We start from the raw sequence: 18,412 nt of genomic DNA on the forward strand, positions 1-18,412 counted from the left end.
TACTTTGCAGCGCATTTCCAAAACCTTTGAGGTTGATATCTGCCGGCAACAGTGAAAAGTTCTTGGTATGTACTTTGGAGTGAAACAGAGGAAAAGGCACATCGATTGGAGCACTCGCAACGGGGAAGAGCTCGTCGCAAGCAGAGGTCGAATTCTTTGCAATGGCAAGCAGAGATTCATGTGGAGAAGAATCAGACCCCTTTTCCCTTCTTCCTGCTAATTAATTTATCTGACTTGGTAGGAACATCGATGGTGATTTCCATGATGATATGTTGTTGGATTCTAATATCATGAAACATGAAATGTCAAGCAAGCTATAGGAAAGTCGAACGACTCCCTCATAACGATAATAATAATAATAATTGTTAAGGAATACATTAATAGTTAATCATAATTTGATATTTAAGTTATTAAATATCATGGAAGTTAGGTCCGAGATAGGTTCAAGTTATTAAATAACGATGAGAGAAAAAAGTTCAAGTTATTATCTATTCCATCTGTTGACAAGAGTCCGAGATAGGTCGCTCATGTGGATAAGATTTGAAGAGAGATAGTTAGGGGTGATTAGAGATTATTTCGTTGTGAAATATTTTATGAAATAATTTATTCTTTTGTAACTAGATATAAAAGCTCATCTATTATGAGAGACGGGTTTATTTGTTTTGATTACTTGTATTTGTCCTCATGTATTTTGGATTTTGGTGTTGAAGGAATTATTGGATCGAAAAACCTCTCGATTTCGGTTTTTATGCAAGTGGCACATTGGGAGTTTGATGATTTCACTTCGAACAACTTTGCACATACCGATCCGGATCACATCGAGTTGATCAGGATGTCAATGATATTTTTCCTCATTATTTTAGCGCTAAAAAGATGTTCCCGATGTCATAGGAATGTCTGTCTGTCAACCCTCTCAATAAACACTCGAGCAAAGAGGTTTTACCCCCGACCCATATTATCTTCACTTTAAGAGGGCAATAATACCCTTTCCACACATTGATGTATCCACATCGGTACAAATGTCGATATGATACAATCGTCTATTTAATGACTTGGGTTTCTCACCCCCGGGGGTGACCCCAAGCCACTTGCATGTCTCTATCAAAGTGTTTTTCAATCTCACTCGACAAGTGCAAACATCAATGGGCATGATATGGGACATCGCAACTCTTTTGCGCAAGTTAGCCCAATAGGCGATGCCATCAATTCGGTTGCGATCATCGGCTCAATCGCTACCAGCACTAGCGCCCATCGAGGTTCCCCCACCCGACGTGATACCACATCCCAGGAGCACCTGAGAACTATCGAGCCAAGGGTGCACTTTGCTCCCCAACAATATAATTTAATGAACCACACCACCATTTAACCCTACCTGAACTCGAGACCCAATTGACAAATTCGATGGAGGATTTCCTGTTGATCCAACTATGACAAATGGACTGACACTTGAAAAAGATGCGATGAGAGTTTCAACAATCCAAAGGGGAAGTGTTGGTTGACCCCACCCCTCACCTCGGGTCAATTGCTATTCACCGAAAAAATCTAGGAGGAACTAATTCCAACGAACTTCTACCTGTGATTGTTGGAGGCATTCAATGGTAGTGCCGACCCGATAAAGCACATCGTAGCTTTTCATAACCAAATGTCATTGTATGACACTTCGAACGCCTTGATTTACGTACCTTCCCAACCACATTATGAGGTCCAACAGAAGAATGGTATACCCACCCGAAGTTGCTTTCCATTAGTTATTTTGCCCAGCTCATGAGGGAGTTTGAACTTCACTTCCATGGGAATGTGTACTTAAGACCATCGACAACAACATTTCTTGAACGAAGGCAAGGGGATGAGGAAACACTTGCAAAATTCGTTGCTCGGTTCACTAATGAAATCTAAGGTATCGTGGATGCCCATTCATCACTCATAATGCACACATTCATAATAGGGCTCAAGTCCTCTCATCTCTTTTAATCATTGGTGGAAAGGCTATTAGTGACGATATCAAAGGTATTTTAGAAGGCTAATCAATACATTATCATCAAGGCAATGGTCTCTGATAAGTATGAGAAGTCATGCAAGAGGCCGAAGTAAGAGCGACTATCAGCCACTCGGGCCCTGAGGTCACCAAGGCGAAGAAGGAACGAATGACCCGAGTTACCTCGCCTAAGGTGCAGAGATTAACCTATAGCTTTTCTTGACTTAATGTGTTGCAGGTCCCTCATGAAGAGAACGCCTAGACCGATACGTTTGCTAAATTAGCATCAACCCAAGCCCTAAATGAGGGTTGCTCATTGGTCGAGACATTACCGACCTGAACCATTGAGAAGCATCCCCTAGGGTTAGGTCATGATGATTATGCCCTAGTGTCAAGCTTTAGTCTACCATACTTTTGGTACTAGTTATTGTTATTATTATTATTATTATTATTATTATTATTATTATTATTATATAACTCCAAAATAAGACCTTGACTTACCGAGATAGAGACTGATCTGGTGAACAAGCCCGATGACACAACAAGGACTAAATCGGGTATGCAGACTCGACGACTCAATAAAAATCAACACCTCATAAAATAAGACAATGATCGCCTCCAGCTCTCAACGAGGCATTACTCAACCTCTTCTAGTTGCCTCGCCAACTTAGCTCCTTGAGCCTCTACCTTAGTGAAAAGTACTATGTCTCCCCTTTGCCTCTTCAACCCCTCTATTTTCTCGTTAAGATTATCGATCATGAGAGACTATTGATAAATGAGGGAGTCAGTGTCCCATGCACGATCGAGAAGGGTCGTGATGTAATGATAATGCTATAAGTCAAAGACAAATTGGTGCCTCAAAAAACATAAAAGAAATTCATCATAGTGGGAGGAGTAAGATAAAATATACTCGAGGTGTATGAGTTAGGAAAACTTGACTAGCGTAAGAAAAAATTCATCACGACGATAGGCATAAGACAAAATATGCTCAAGGCACATATCTTGGGAAAACCCAACCCGCGTAAAAAGAAATTTGTCATGGCGAGAGGCACATGATGAAATGTGTTTGAGGTGTGTGTCAGAAAAACTTGACCCATGTAAAAAGAAACCCTCCACGACGTAGGCACGGGGCAAAATGTGCCCGAGGCACGTGAGTCGAGAAAACCCGACCCACATGAGGAGGAATCTACCACGACAAAAGCACAGAGCAAAATGTGTCCGCGGCATGTGAGTTGGAAAAACCTGACACATAAGAGGATAAATTCATCAAAGGGGTAGGGAAAACCCGTATGAGGCATGTGAGTTGGGAAAACCCGACTTCTTGAGAAGAAATCTGTCATGGCGAAGGCGCATGACAAAATGTGTCCAAGATGCGTTAATTGGAAAAACCCAACTGCGTGGGGAGAAATCTACCATGACAAAGGTGTAGGGCAAAATGTGCTCGAGGTACACGAGTCAAGAAAATACGACTCATGTGAGCAGAAATCTATCACGACGGAGATACAAGATAAAATATGTTCGATGCGTATGACTTAAAAAAACCTAACCCGTATGAGGAGATTTCGAATGCACTAATGTTGAATGAACTAAACGACATACTTTGAACCCCTCTCGTAAGAGTACTGAAGCACACCTCGTGAGAGGGGGAAATGATAGGGAATATACTTTCGACTAATCATCTTTTGATATGTAACTGTCACATGTAGTCCTTACTCAGGGTTGCCCGCATGGTCAAGAGTCCAAGACAAGTCCAGGGAAGGCAGTTCAAGTTTGTTCCCTCCTTGGCACCCACACGGACAAGAGGTCAAAAGGAAACCGTTGAGAGTAGTTATAAGCTACCTCCTTATGAAATATTCTATATTTTTATGACTAGTTATAAAAGCTCGATAAGAGGGGAGCTTACTTTTTTTGAAATATTCATGTCTATACTTATAGACCTCAAGTTACTAATTTAGGCATCGAATGGATCGGGTTGGAAAATTTCTCCTAACCTTGGTCTTCGTGTATGTGGCATCTCGAGAGTTCGGTGTTTCTACCTCAGAGGTATTTCAGACAATCCTACACATATAGATTATGACCATATTGATCTGACCAAGATGTCAATCATATTTTTTCTCATCATTATTATTGATGATGAGTATTTATGGCAATAGCGTTCCTCATTGACGATGACTAATTACTCTTCTTTTAACCGACTCTTCCAATTATGTAAGTAATTTTATCACATCAATTTTGTCACTCCCCAACCACATGAATATTAGGAAGGTGGCACCATTCACAACATATCCGACCATTACATACCAAAAGACATCCGATGATTCTACATTTTTGTTACTGTTGAAAAATTTGATCCATCATCGTAAGATTTTGGATTCGAATTCTTCCTTCGTTACTGATTAAAAAAAAAAAAAAATACTAATGATATTTTTCACTCGAAATAATCTAAGCAAGACTATAACAAACGTGGCATACACTGTGGTCAACACATAGCACATCCATTTATAACCAAACAATTATATATGGTTAGAAAAGTCAAAGAACAATAATTGTGATATATGAATGACTTGTTTTCCTAAAAGGCAACACAGTTGCAATGTGAATAGTAACGTAGTGGAAATCTATTCTTCCCGATTATTCAATCAAATATTCCATTTAATTCCATATACGATCCCACAATATCACGCATTAAAAAAGAGAAGAAGAAGAAGAAGAAGAAGATCCATAAAATAAGTTTGTTTGGTAAGTTAGGATAGGATATGTATTATGAGAGGCTCCATTAGATTCATTAACATACGATCCCGTAATGTAGATGTGTTTTATACACGAATCCCTAATCGTGTCAACTTAGGAAACAATATGCATTATGCATGCATGCATTCATGTGTTACCATTCATGCTTACGCCCCTTTTAAGTTGGATGCTTCGCATCGGAATTGGAATTCCATTAGGATTTGCCCTCTTTGACTCCTCATTATTACTACTATTATCATTGTCGCTCTGATTAGAATTAGTATTACTACTGTGATTGGGAGCGAAGAGATCGACAACATAAAGCTTTCTTGCACCTGCAAATAAGGGTGCAACTGAAGCGCCAACCGCCCACTGCAACCTTCTCCCTCTCTCTCTCTCTCCCTCTCCCTCTAATGGCCTCCTCCATCTTCAAGTACGTCTTCAAGGACTTCTTCAAGCCCATGCTCCAACTCCTCTTGTTCGTCTTCCCGGCGTTCTACACCGCGGTCTTCTCTCTCCTCGTCTTCTTCGCCTTCGTCGTCTTCCTCGGCCGCAGCCCTCAGCCCGCCACCTTCGTGTTCGACCCCCAAGTCATCGCCATCGCCGACCCGCGATCGGTTCCTGCCGACCACGCTAACGCCAGCGGCCTTCTCTTCACCGCTCCTCCTCACGCGAACACCTCCCTCGGCGTCCGGAGAAAGGCAAGCCCGGAGAACGCTTCCGATCTTGCACCCGCCGCAGCGAACCACTCCGCCGAGGCCAAGAAAGGGAGGGGTGGGAGTCCGGAGAAGGGACAGAAGGCCTTGGAGAGCAGTAAAGATTTGGCGGCGACGTGCGATCTTTTCGATGGGAGGTGGGTGTTCGACGAATCGACGCCGAGGTACCCGCCGGGTTCGTGCCCCTTCATCGACAGTTCCTTCGACTGCTTCGGTAATGGCCGGCCGGATCAGAACTACACCAAACTCCGGTGGAAGCCCAAAGGCTGCTCGATTCCGAGGTCCGAAGTCCCATCCCTTTCTTGCTTTACGTTTCTTTTGTGTCTTCCGTTTCTTTCGATGCTGTTTTTGGGGTGAAGTTTATAGATTGGAGATTTACTTTGTGCTTCTTTGTAACTACAAACATAAACATTTGACCTCTAATTCTTCTTCTTCTTCTTCTTCTTCTTCTTCTTCTTCTTGTATGGATTATCTTAACAATCATGTAGGATCGATGTGAGAATAATATAGAAGATTGTCATTGACAAGTCTGTTTTTTTCTTATTGATAACCTCTTATTTATACTATCATCTTAAATAATAATAATAATAATAATATATAATTTTATTGAGTACAATCATATCATAGCTAATGATAATTTAAGAATATTTAGGAGCATTATAAATATTAAAAATAATTAAAATTCATTTATTTTATTTCCTGCTGTATGTCTCCAATTCACAGCTAATCGCTTTCACCCTCTCTCTCTCTCTCTGTGTGGGTCTCTGATAGAGCGTTAACTGAGGGTTTGTAGTAGTAAATTCTACCCTTCCTAAGAAGACATTTGCTTCCTATATAGGCTCGAGGGGAAGAAGATGCTGAGAGCGTTGAGGGGGAAGAGACTGGTGTTCGTGGGCGACTCGCTGAACCGCAACATGTGGGAATCGCTGCTCTGCATCCTGAGGCACCCTCTGAAGAGGAAGCACCGCGTTTTCGAGGTGTCCGGGAGGAAGGAGTTCAGAACCGACAATTCGTACGCTTTCCGATTCGAGGTACGCGGTGCTACACCTCCTTGAAGGATATCTATCATCCATCTTCTCTTCTCTCTTTTGTCGTTGGTGGTGGGTTTCGTTCATGCACCTCCTGCTCGCGAACCGCGCAGGACTACAACTGCTCGATCGAGTTCTTCCGGTCGCCGTTCCTGGTGCGGGAAAGCTCCTGGGTGGACTCGCAGGGGAAGAGCAGGGAAACGCTCCGGCTGGATTTGATCGAGGCGTCGTCGGATGCTTACAGGACCGCCGACATCCTCGTCTTCAACTCGGGCCACTGGTGGACGCACGAGAAGACCTCGAAAGGGTGCGAGGAACATTCGGCGGCATGGTCTCTTTCTGCTTTTTTGCTTCGGCCATCTGATGTGTTTCTTTGGGCAGGAGGAACTTCTACCAGGAAGGCGACCATGTCTATCCCCAGCTGAGCGCGGAAGACGCGTACCGGAAGGCGATGAGGACATGGGGAACCTGGGTCGACACCCGGGTCAACTCCAACCGCACTCGGGTCTTCTTCCGAGGTTACTCCTGGTCGCACTTCAGGTAAACCACGGGAGACGTGCGGCGATTAGCGACGCGCCGTCGATCGATCCAGGACCTGATGAGCCGCATGCATGCTCTTTTTGCAGCGGCGGGCAGTGGAACTCGGGTGGCAACTGCGACGGGGAGACGGAGCCCATCACGGAAGACAAGCACCTCGCCAAGTACCTGAAGCTGACGGGCATCCTGGAATCTGTGATCGGGGAGATGACGACGCCGGTTCTCTATCTCAACATCACGAGGATGACGGACTACCGCAAGGACGCCCACCCGTCGGTGTACCGCGTGCCCGCCGGCAAGCGGAAACCGGGAGAGTTCCAGGACTGCAGCCACTGGTGCCTCCCCGGAGTCCCCGATGCGTGGAACGAGCTCTTGTACGCGATGCTGTTGAGGGAGCTCAGTTGATCAGACTATTATTAGCAGCTAAACAGGACTGGGAGCACCCAAAGATGGATGTGGAGAGTCAGTCGTACAGGAAGACATGATGGCAGCCAGTCCAGTATGCAAGTTTTAAGAAACACTCGTGTACATTATTATTATACTTTCCCCAACGCATCAAAAACCAGCAAGAAAGTAGATAACGATAGGAACAGAGGCGTATGCGGAGGAAGGAAGGCGTTCGTCAATAAGAAGAAGAAGAAGAAGAAGAAACATTACGAAGCAGAGCTTCTTCGTGTGGCAAAACTGCAAGCAATCGGATGAAGAAAAGACGGGAGTTGAACATCAAAGGAGCACACCATGAAACGAAAACAAGCATAGTAGGGAATGAGATGATGGTTTACTTTTTAGAGTCGCATGCTCTACTATACATTAAGTTTCACTGCACCTACACTTTTTCTCTTTCTCTCGCTCTGATTTCTTGACTGCCTCTCATAAACCCATTCGTTTATTCACAACCCCGAATCATATATATGTATCATCACCCTTCGAACGACCATGGAGACGCTCTCTCCGTGCCTTGTTTTCGAGTCTTCATCACCTTGAGAAAGATGGGAAGAATAAGAAACGGAAAAGAGATTTTGATGGAGAAGACGACGAGACTGCAAACACATGAATTCAGTAAACAAGGGGCAAAAGGAAATGAAATCCTAAATTTGGGGATTGGAGGGTGGGTGGGTGGGTGACGAGGAAGATTTGAAAAAGAATTAGTAGAAAGGAGGCGGAGGGGACGCGTAGGTGACTCCGACGACGGGCGGTAGGGGTTCATACAGGGGAGGTGAGGGACCAGGTGATGGCGGCTCGATGCATGGGGGAGGTGGTGGCTCGATGCATGGGGGAGGTGGCGGCTCGACGCACGGAGGTGGTGGCGGCTCTATGCATGGAGGTGGAGGCGGAGGTGAGTGTGGCGGTGGAGAGTGCAGTGGAGGAGGAGGGGGTGGTGATGAGGTAGGCGGCGGAGGTGGCGGTGAGTTAGGCGGTGGAGGAGGTGAATAGATCGGAGGTGGTGGTGAACTAGGCGGCGGAGGTGGTGGTGAGTTAGGCGGCGGAGGTGGTGGCGAGTTTGGTGGCGGAGGGGGTGGTGAATTTGGCGGCGGAGGGGGTGAATAGATCGGAGGTGGTGGTGAACTAGGCGGCGGAGGGGGCGGTGAGTTAGGTGGCGGAGGGGGTGGTGAGTTAGGTGGCGGAGGGGGTGGTGAATTAGGCGGCGGAGGGGGTGGTGAATTAGGCGGTGGAGGAGGTGAATAGATCGGAGGTGGGGGTGAGTTGGGCGGTGGAGGAGGTGAATAGATCGGAGGTGGCGGTGAGTTGGGCGGCAGCGGAGGTGAATAGATTGGAGGCGGTGGAGAATGCACCGGTGGTGGAGGAGAGTTGTGGGAAGGTGGCGGTGGAGATCGTTTGCAGTAAACAGGCGGTGAAGGAGATCGTGGGCAGTAGACTGGTGGCGATGGAGATCGTGGGCAGTAGACAGGTGGTGACGGGGATCGGACACAGTACGGTGGCGGTGGTGGTGAAGGCGACGGCGGCGGTGGAGATGGTGGAGGAGGCGACGGTGGTGGAGGAGATAGCGGAGGAGGTGAGGGTGGTGGAGGAGATGGCGGGGGAGGCGACGGTGGCGGCGGCGACGGGGATGGCGGAGGAGGTGATGGTGGCGGCGGAGAAGGCGGAGGAGGGGACGGCGGCGGCAGAGCCGGCACGAAGGGCTTGCAGCCAAAAGCAGAGCAGTCGACGTGGTGGTGGGAGAGGAACGACCCACATTGGCGCTGGGTTCGCTGCTTCGGCCTGCCGGGTAGACAGTTCCGGCGGTCGTCGAACGACTCCACCGCAAAGCACTGAGGCGGCTCCTCGGCGAAGAAGTTGTAGGAGTAAGTGAAGTTCTTCAGCCGCGGCAGGCGGCAGATCGAGGCGGGGATTCCACCGGAGAGGAGATTGTGCGCGACGTCGAGCTGCTCGAGGTTGAGCATCCGGCCGAGCGAGTCCGGTAGCGGCCCCACGAGCTTGTTGAAGCTGACGTCGAGCACGGTGAGGCCGGTGAGGAGGCCGATCTCGGGAGGGAAGCACGAGCTGAGGCCGCTGTTCATGAGGATGATCTCGTTGAGCGTGCTCGACATGTTGCCGAGGCTGGCCGGAAGGCAGCCGCGGAAGTGGTTGTGGGCGAGGACGATGACGGAGACGGGGGAGTTGCCAATGTTGTCGGGGATGTCGAAGGCGAAGCGGTTGTGGTTGATGAAGATGGCGTCGAGGTCTTTGTCGAACAGCTGCGGGGGCACTGCGCCCTCGAACTCGTTGAAGCGGAGGTCGAGGTACTTGAGGGAGGGGAGGCGGAGGACGACGTCGGGAAAAGGGCCGGCGAGGCGGTTGTTGCTGACGTCGAGCTCGTGGAGGAGGGCGAGGCGGCGGAGGGAGCGGGGGATGGTGCCGCAGAAACGGTTGGAGTTGATGTGAAGAAGGGCGAGGTCGGCGAGGAGGCCGAGCTGGTCGGGGAGGTAGCCGGCGAGGTCGCCGTGGTTGAGGTCGACGCCGGCGACGACGGTGAGGTTGGGGTCGGAGGGGAGGGAGGAGCAGAAGACGCCGGTGTAGGTGCAGACGCCGGGGCCGACCCAGTCAGCGGTGAGGTTCAAGGGATCGGAGAGGATGGCGAGCTTCCAGGACTGGAGTGCAATGTAGGCGTCGCGGAGGCGAGGGTTGGGGAAGGCGGAGGAGTTGGCCGGTATATCTTCCCCCCGATCTTGGAGGTGCCGCCGTAGCCGCCGCATGTGGCCATCACGGCCGGCGCACGAGGAGGCGACAGGGAGGAGGAGGAGCAATAACAAGGGGAGAAGGAGGAGACGGGGATCTGGCTTGAAATGCCGAGTACTCACCATCTCATCCTTGTCCTGTCGCTTGCGGTGGAAGAAAGGAGGAGGAGGCGGAGAAAGGGTTGCAGCAGCTGCCGGTTTTTATCGGAAGAGGAAGAGGAGGAAGGGGTGGGGGAGAAATCAATAAACAAGTGGTGGAAGAGGGGAAACGGAAAGGGGGAAAAGGGAGAGGAGTGCATGACACAAGTGGACAGCTCAAAGCCTCACCGCAACAACAGATGGACGGTTTGGATGACCGGTTTGCTCGCGTCCTGTGTTTGTTTTTAGTTATTGATTGCGAGCGGGGGTTAATTAATAATAGTATTAATTCGGTTTCGGCTGCTACTCGTACCGCCGGTTGGGTTTAATTATGGCATGTGGATTTCTTTACGCCCATCGAGCCAAAAAAGAGAGGGTTGCACGTTACGGAGGATTTCTGTGTTATTTCTTATTATTATTATTTCATATACTCGACGCGGTTCGTTAGTAAGGTAGTGGCGAGGAGGTTGCTGCAGCTCCGACGTATCCGATACGGATGTGGTCTCCGCGTTCACCGTTTTCTAATGTATAGGTGTTTTCAGTTACTCTGCCTCAGCATCCAACGGCTAATACGTTATTAGTAGTCGAGGCTGGTTTGACAGCGCGACATCCGAAGAAAGCGGGCCCCGCGTGGCACCTCCGGCTCCGTCGTGATCTCCAATCTGTATATATATGTATGTATGTTGGGAGGTCATGCCACTCCATTCTCACCGCGTGGCCTTCATACGTAGTTCGTGGCATCAACTACGCTCTATTTTTCCCTTCAGTCGTGTAAACCATTTGAAAGCACAAACTGGAAGCATGGATACCTCTATTTTGCCGCGCGCTTAGCCAAGTGTTCTGAAACATTGGACCGTTGTTGTCCTATGCCGACACAACCTTGGGAGCAGGTGGTATTTGTTACCTGGGCCCCGCCGTAGTCCCTACACCGATTCGAATCAACTCGTCTCTTGGGGTGTGTTTGGGAGTTTATGCTCGTCTTTTGTTGAGACGATACGTCATTGAATTATTTTTTTTTTGTTTTTTGGCCTTTTCCAGTAAGTGAGGAGATGGCAGGACGAGGAACCAACCAATAGATGGAGGAGGCAGGACGCAGAGGGGCACGTGTGGCGCGGTACAAACCGCAGCAGACACATGGCAGGAGGGGGGCGGCGGGGCCTTCAAGTTTGCTGCCGTCGGCACGAGACGTCCGCGTGCGCTTTTGATGGTGTCGGTGGCCAGCGCCGACCCGACCCGACTTTGAACCCATAGCAAACCCGAAACCAACGAGGAGGGATGAAGCGAGAACCGAACAGGAACGATACTACGTCACACCATTTTGTTTGGCCTCACGAAGACATGCATGCCCTCTGCATTGTCCAACCTGTAGAGTGCAAAGAGAAACAAACGACTCATTTCACCAAATGGTCACGCAATACCTGATCGTTTCGTCTTCTCCTTTCCCAAGTGCTTTCCATCCAAACAGGCTATAGGTGATTTACACTTTGCCATATGTATTTAAAGTGACATACATCTACTATCAACTATCATATGAAATCCTAAGTCACCAAAACAAGTTAATCATCAGCTTTTTTTTTTTTTCTTATCCTCTAAAATATCAAAATATATCTTAAACTTAATATAAAGGATTTGAACTACCCAAACTCAAGAAGAATCTCAAATTACTAACTTAGAGCATAAAAAGGATTGACTTAAGAGTATAATATTTTCACCTTGAAGATATCCCGAACATTCTTCCGAACTCAAATCTGGACCACGTCAAGCTGATCAAGACATCAATAATATTTTTTCCTAAATATTTTCTTAAGTCATTTGCAATAAATATCCCGTTTAGCAAATTTTACCATGCCCAAGTTCTTCACCTCCTCCCTATCTACTTAGTAAACACCAATACTAGGTTTAGATCTAGTCATCGGAAGCAAGTCTCCAAAACCAGTTTCTATGGATTCATCATCCTCTCTCCCCCTTTTTTTGTTTTTAGGGTATATAAATATATATAACAAGCCTATATTGAATGAAAGCAAAGTATCACATAGCTATTAGTTTTAGTACTGGAGTAATTAAAGAAAACTTTTAGAATGTTGTCAGATCAGAAGCCATCTTAACAATGACGAGTGTCAAAAAAAAAATTCAAAACATATGCTCATTCAATGCATGTATTAAGTAGAAAAAGCAATTCAACACAAACTTGCTTACTTGGATGAAGCCATGTAAATAGGTATTTCTGGCAATTACAAACAAATATACACAATCACTCACCAAGCGAGGATGGCCAACTCCCATATATGATGCATATAAAAAGATGGATGATGTAGATGATTACTGCAAAGTCCAAGCACTTTCTGGCCCTTTGGATTTACATAGAACATGGAAACTGCCTGCTCAAACAAATAATATAAAGAAAATTAAAGGATATTTTCTGGAACATATTTACCTAAGCACAATTAACAATAGCACTCTTAAACTAGTAGACAAAAATCAGTGAATGTGATTTATTGGATTCTAGTTCCTTACATAAAGCACTTGGATCTGCCAATGATGACAGCATTCCACGAAATTATTACACGTATAGATATGCAGGTTGAAGCAGTCAAATCTTTATCATTGTAGCTCTAAGGATATTTGGTTCTTCTGCAGCCACATCAACATTCCTCAAGAAGATAAAGGAAACTACAATGTAACACATGATAAACTTAATCACAAAAAACATTTAAGTGAATCTCAAACCTTCAACTATTTCCAAAGAGTGTCCCTCATGTACATGTTTCCTTGTAAGAGTCTATGAATCCACATAACTGGTTACTGATAGAATCAACATGTAAAATATGATAAGACTTTAATTTAAATTCTGAATCACCAACTCTATCTGAAACTTGTTATCCTGATAAGAAAAACAGAACAGATACTCTCTTTTGCTAGATATAAAGTTCCCTAAATGGGAAAACCCTTTACATATTTTGCTTTTGGCATTGAACTGAGAAGTGACGATGCATTTTGGCAATCCGTTAGTCGCTAGTGATAAAGCAGGGATGCCATCCAATGGAATAACTACTTCTGTTTGTCTCTGAGACAGCTGAATAGGAAAGACCAGCCTGGCAATGTGTGTAGCTGGACAACTCCACTGCCTAAAGTAACAAAGATTACTTTCCATTTCATCATTGTTGTTATCAGCATGCCTATGTCAGAGAAGCAGCAGCACAATCCTCTACTGACCATAGATATCGTCTTAACAGCTGGGGGAAGGGTTACTACTTACAGTTCACCAGTAATGTGAAAGAAATCAATAGGACAGAAACATAAAAGAGACGTGGATGAGGCTAGTTTCATACAACATTGGTGACTTAATGGAAAGGATAACAGAGCATCCACATGAAGCAGAGATTGGAGACCAATTCACTTAAGTAAATCATCAAGGGGTATGATTAAAGGTACGTTTAGGAACACATTTGAAATGTGCATTGATAGTCCAATGCACATTTTAAATATAGAGTGGTGTTTGGCAAATTTTTTTCAAATCATATTTGGCTTGGATGCTGCATTACAAGTACTCAAATGTTGTTGCTACCTCATGGTAGCATCACCATTTTAACATTTGCAGGATGCTAATGTAATTTTTTTTATTTTTTAAATAATCCTAATGACATTATTTAAGATCACAAGATTGCCAACATGACTTAGTGAGAAACCAACATGATCCATGTCTTTTATAAGTTAAAAATTTATTTATTTATTTATTTTCAAAGGTTTTTTTGCGTTCATTTATATGATTATATTTTTTTATTTATTATATACCTAGGCCATATGTAATTTTTCATTTACCAAACACTTAAGGGTATTCCACGACTACACATTCACTCAAATATCTTTCTCCAAATGCATATTAGAAATGCAAATGTGTTCCCAAACGAAATCTAACTATCACATGATCAAGTGAAGGATCCACACGCGCATAAAGCACAAACATGAGGATGAATAAGTTGAACCATCAATGTGTTCCTTCCCCAAAAAGAAAATTCAAATCTATCTTGATCGATGATTGCATAAATATTTCAAACAGATGGGTTTTACCCTACCAAAGGACAGGGCTTAGTTTTCAGATAGATTTTGCAAATTAGAGATAGAGTGCAGCCATGTGTGACAAAAAAACATCATTAGTATATGTAATATTCTGGAACTTAATATCTACAAAAAATAGTCCATCATAAGAACAACAATATCAAGATATTTAGTCCATGCTCCAACAGAGCAAAAGTAATCCCCAGCACATTAGAAAATAATATCAAGAAGTGTGCTTAACAATACTCAAGTTGATCTGCATTAAGATTCCAATCTAGAAGATAACAACATTGGTATGACATAGGTGACTTATGTTCAAGAACAAGAGAAAGATATACCAAATCAGCATCATGTTGAATTTGGAGATTTCCCCTTGTAAAACAAAAGAAAAACAAGGCCTCATTCCAAATTAATTAGATTTGGAGTTTATGATAAGTCAAATCATTTACTATTGAAGATAACATCACAGACGAATTCAAGGGCTCATGTCCTTGTTCCAGTGTTTTTTACCATGTGCTTTTGGATTGTATGTCCCTCTTCCACCATGAGCAATCGGCATACACAAATAACATTTCAAATTGATGATACCTTTGATGTACTATGACCACAATCTTTCTAAATCCATCTTTGGTTCAACACCAAAAACACATCTCAACATCTGCGCCTCAATAACATTTAATTTTTCAATACAAACTGTTCCCTTAATCCCCAACATGATGATCCTTAAGCTATTATCACCTTTAAGCCATTCCAAACAGTTTATATTCTATTTGACAGCTACTCAGCATTCACACACCAAATGCACTTCTCCACGTTATCATCTCAATCTCCACCATCTAATTCAATAAGAGTCTCTCAAGATCTTCTACTTTTCAACATTTCAAGGACTAAGCAACAAACTTGGAGAACTTGACATTGAGAAAAACTAAAAACCCATGTGGTAGTAACTTTGGTGTCATTTGACGATAATGTTAATTTCAACAGCGAGTGCCAGCATGCCTCAGCTAGCTGAGTATTTGTCTCAACCTGGATTCAAGCTCAAGAACTCACCATTCAAGTACCGGATAGTTGGCCAAGGCTGGAGAATCAAGAAATGGTTCACTTAATGGAAATCATAAGCACAATCGTGCAAGTTTGTGCCACCAGAAAAGTAGACAAATTCTTGGATCATCTACATATACAAACGAGTAAAGAAGCGAAATGACTAGGTGAAGAATTACCAGGGAAGACAACTGAGAAGAAAGGAGCAATTGCGCACCAACCGTTGATGGTAGCGGCAGCGAAGGTGGAGAAATTAAAGTGGCTGAAGCTCATCCCGTGTGCCGACCATAATGGTCATGAGCAGTCCAAGAGTCGAGCATTAGAAGCAGCGCAGGCGGACACTGTGGGAAACGATAAGCAACGGATCCCACACCACCGCCCCATAGAGCATAGCGACCTACTTCTCGTCTCTGCCCGTCATAGGGATCCATCCACCAAACCTTAGCCAGAGAGCAGACCGTCGCGATTAGCAGCACCGAATCTCTAAAAGACCACCACCCTGCCTGGACCGAATCGCCCAAGAAATCCCCTGCTTAGAATTGACGAATCGGAACAGCCGAAGGATCACAGTCACCTCGAAGGTGATTGCAAAAACAGAACGCAATGGACTCCAGATTGCTGCAAGTTTTCTTGTGTAGTTAACTCCAGATTACATGGCCTATTAATCTGAAATCATGACAAAACAAAGACTTGACAGTTCAGAAGCAAATTATTCTCTCCGTAACAACTACATTTCTCAGGAACTTGTGTTCAAGGGTACAAAATGATCCTTACCAGGACTGTGTTTACCGTTTGTATCTTATGTGGTTCTCGACTTCGACAATTATAAATATGATCAGGATCCGCAGATGACAAGATATAAGAATTAGGTAGGAGTTATTGTCATCCTAGATCAGGTACAGTTAGAAGTCATTTTCTTACAATGTAATGTCTCTTTCGTTCCTAAAATACATCATGCACCCACAAAGAAGATTATGCCCCTTTTTCTCCTTCTTAGTGTGATAATCCACTTAACCAGAGTCAAGTATCCTTTTCCCTAGCTTTTCCTTTTCTTCTTCCATTTGGTTAGAAGATGAAAGTTGTATCTATGATAGATCTTCTCTAAATAGCTCAAATAATAAAGAGAAATTCTATGGTAGAACAAATTGAAGGAGAGAGTCAAATTGTTTTGTCCAACATTCCTCTCCAATACATCTCTTCTTTCATTTTCGAGGACTTCAAAAGGCAGACCCCCAAATTCTCATCACACGGCAACAACCTATCGAGCATCTAAAGGTCCCACAATCCAAAGGAGAACAAAGTAATCCACCATTAGAGGGAATCAAGTGTCATCTCACATCACTCACAGAGAATACACCATGAAACGGAATCGAACACCAAGAACAAAACAAAGAAAAAGCAGCGGCAGCAATAGAACGAAGCGGCAAAATAAGGATGAAAAAGGCACCGTAAAAGGGAGAATTTTCCCTCACCTTTTTCCTTCGATAGCAAAGCCCTCTCGTAAGATCGCCCATCAACATTCGAAGAAGAAGTGCTACAGAGAGCCATTTCGTCCTCATAAATTAATTATGCCACCACATATTTATTTTAAAAATAAATCTAATTATATATTATTATATTATTCATTCTCATTACATGACATGCAAACGATTTCAAGTGAGGCGTCTTTACGTCGTAAAATAAATTAAAAGAAAATTACTAATCAAAATAAATTAACATAAAATATGCATGGAAAAGAGTTCATCAATTATATATATATATATATATAAAATCTTAGACAATATATTTATATTCTATCGACAATCCCGAAATCCTCTCTCTCTCTCTCTCTCTCTCTCTCTCTCTCTCTCTCTCTCTGATTAGTTTCAGTCCATGTCAGCGGGTTGCCGGAAAATGACGCGGCACCACCATACACCCGTCTCCGGCCGCGTCGGCTGGTCTCCTGCTCATCATCATCCTCCTACTCGTCACGTTGCCACCCGACGGTGCTCTACGCCTCCGGACCATAACACGGCGGCGGAAGCTGGCGGTGAGTTCAGTGAAGGCCCTCAAGATGTGCTTATGGACGCTATGATCGTTGAGATCCAGGTAGCAGAAGAGGAGCTCCTCCATGAAGTCCCAGTCCAAAGGCTGGTTAGGGTCCACGTGCCGCGCCTCCACCATGTCCTGCATGGACCGGCGGAAGTCGTCGTAGGGGTCCTTGGAGAACGTCATCACCGCCACGCCGCCGCCCGGGACCTCCGCCCCTGCGTCGGACGACTCCTGGAAGGAGCACGACACCGATGGCGACGAGGAGAACGAGGACGAGGTCGCGCTCGCCCGGGCCTCGTCGAGGAGTGAGTTGGACGTGCCGGAGGAAACGAAGAAGGGCTCGGACGAGCGGAACGCGGTGGGCGGCGGGTCCTCGTCGTACCTGGCCGGGGGCTCGGATGAGGAGAACTCGTCGCCGTCGTCCTCCCGCGGGTAGATGGAGTTGAAGTTCTCGTGGAGGAAGCGGTCGACGTCGGAGAGGGTGGCGGCGAGGTCGAGGCCGTGGTCATGGCGATGCTCATGCCCATGGCCGCCGTCGTCGTCGGGGTGGTCTCGACCGGCCGCGAAGGAAGGGGTCTTGGGATACTTGCACGCCGACAACAACCAACTGGTGGCGGTGCCAGGGTGTGGGGAATTGGGTATGTGCAGATGAGCTGGTACCTTCTTGAGTTTGGAGAGATACGTTCGGAGAGACTTGGGAAGGCCTTTCTTTCCCATCCCCACTCACTCTCTCTTCTCCGCCTCTCTTTCTCGGGGACAGACACAGAGAGGGGGAAAGCAGTCGATAGCTATTATATAGACGTAGAGAGATGCGGCAGTTCCAGAATGATCAGACCGCATTAGGGAGAAAAGATATTGTTCGATCTTTAATGCTGCTCTGCCAGCCGTTTGAAAGGAATGAATCAATTGGATTCATTTAGTAAGGAGAAAGAGAGGGGGTTAGATATCCATGGGAAGGTTTGAAGTGACTTTATGACTCAATCT

General features: G+C 45.4%; 3 protein-coding genes and 1 long non-coding RNA gene across 4 annotated transcripts; 1 reads left to right on the plus strand and 3 right to left on the minus strand.

Moving 5' to 3' along the window:
• Positions 1-5,046: 5,046 nt before the first annotated feature.
• Positions 5,047-7,517, plus strand: LOC103979522 (protein trichome birefringence-like 4). Its single transcript, XM_065140783.1, has 5 exons — positions 5,047-5,702; positions 6,260-6,452; positions 6,563-6,756; positions 6,831-6,989; positions 7,076-7,517. Exons 1-5 carry the CDS (start codon positions 5,119-5,121, stop codon positions 7,389-7,391), a joined length of 1,446 nt encoding a protein of 481 aa, XP_064996855.1. The 5' UTR covers positions 5,047-5,118; the 3' UTR covers positions 7,392-7,517.
• Positions 7,518-7,982: 465 nt separating this feature from the next.
• LOC135632310 (leucine-rich repeat extensin-like protein 4) lies at positions 7,983-10,407 on the minus strand. Its single transcript, XM_065140776.1, has one exon. It carries the CDS (start codon positions 10,286-10,288, stop codon positions 8,132-8,134), a length of 2,157 nt encoding a protein of 718 aa, XP_064996848.1. The 5' UTR covers positions 10,289-10,407; the 3' UTR covers positions 7,983-8,131.
• Positions 10,408-12,454: 2,047 nt separating this feature from the next.
• On the minus strand, positions 12,455-16,178 carry LOC135632319 (uncharacterized). Its single transcript, XR_010494678.1, has 3 exons — positions 15,577-16,178; positions 12,815-12,970; positions 12,455-12,678 (listed from the first exon to the last, which is right to left on the minus strand). It is a non-coding gene; the product is annotated as an uncharacterized LOC135632319 (long non-coding RNA).
• Positions 16,179-17,122: 944 nt separating this feature from the next.
• On the minus strand, positions 17,123-18,280 carry LOC103979521 (transcription repressor OFP14-like). The gene has a single exon (XM_018823262.2). It carries the CDS (start codon positions 18,143-18,145, stop codon positions 17,273-17,275), a length of 873 nt encoding a protein of 290 aa, XP_018678807.2. The 5' UTR covers positions 18,146-18,280; the 3' UTR covers positions 17,123-17,272.
• Positions 18,281-18,412: the final 132 nt, after the last annotated feature.

This window comes from Musa acuminata, chromosome BXJ1-3, assembly GCF_036884655.1.
Source record: "Musa acuminata AAA Group cultivar baxijiao chromosome BXJ1-3, Cavendish_Baxijiao_AAA, whole genome shotgun sequence".
Lineage (NCBI taxonomy): Eukaryota > Viridiplantae > Streptophyta > Magnoliopsida > Zingiberales > Musaceae > Musa > Musa acuminata.

Bases quoted from the DNA above. Each gene is read 5' to 3' on its own strand.
- LOC103979522 (XM_065140783.1), top strand. From the start codon at position 5,119: ATGGCCTCCTCCATCTTCAAGTACGTCTTCAAGGACTTCTTCAAGCCC. The intron at 6,453-6,562 runs GTACGCGGTGCT...CGAACCGCGCAG, and splicing joins CGTACGCTTTCCGATTCGAG to GACTACAACTGCTCGATCGA. The intron at 6,757-6,830 runs GTGCGAGGAACA...TTCTTTGGGCAG, and splicing joins CACGAGAAGACCTCGAAAGG to GAGGAACTTCTACCAGGAAG.
- LOC135632310 (XM_065140776.1), bottom strand. From the start codon at position 10,288: ATGGTGAGTACTCGGCATTTCAAGCCAGATCCCCGTCTCCTCCTTCTC.
- LOC103979521 (XM_018823262.2), bottom strand. From the start codon at position 18,145: ATGGGAAAGAAAGGCCTTCCCAAGTCTCTCCGAACGTATCTCTCCAAA.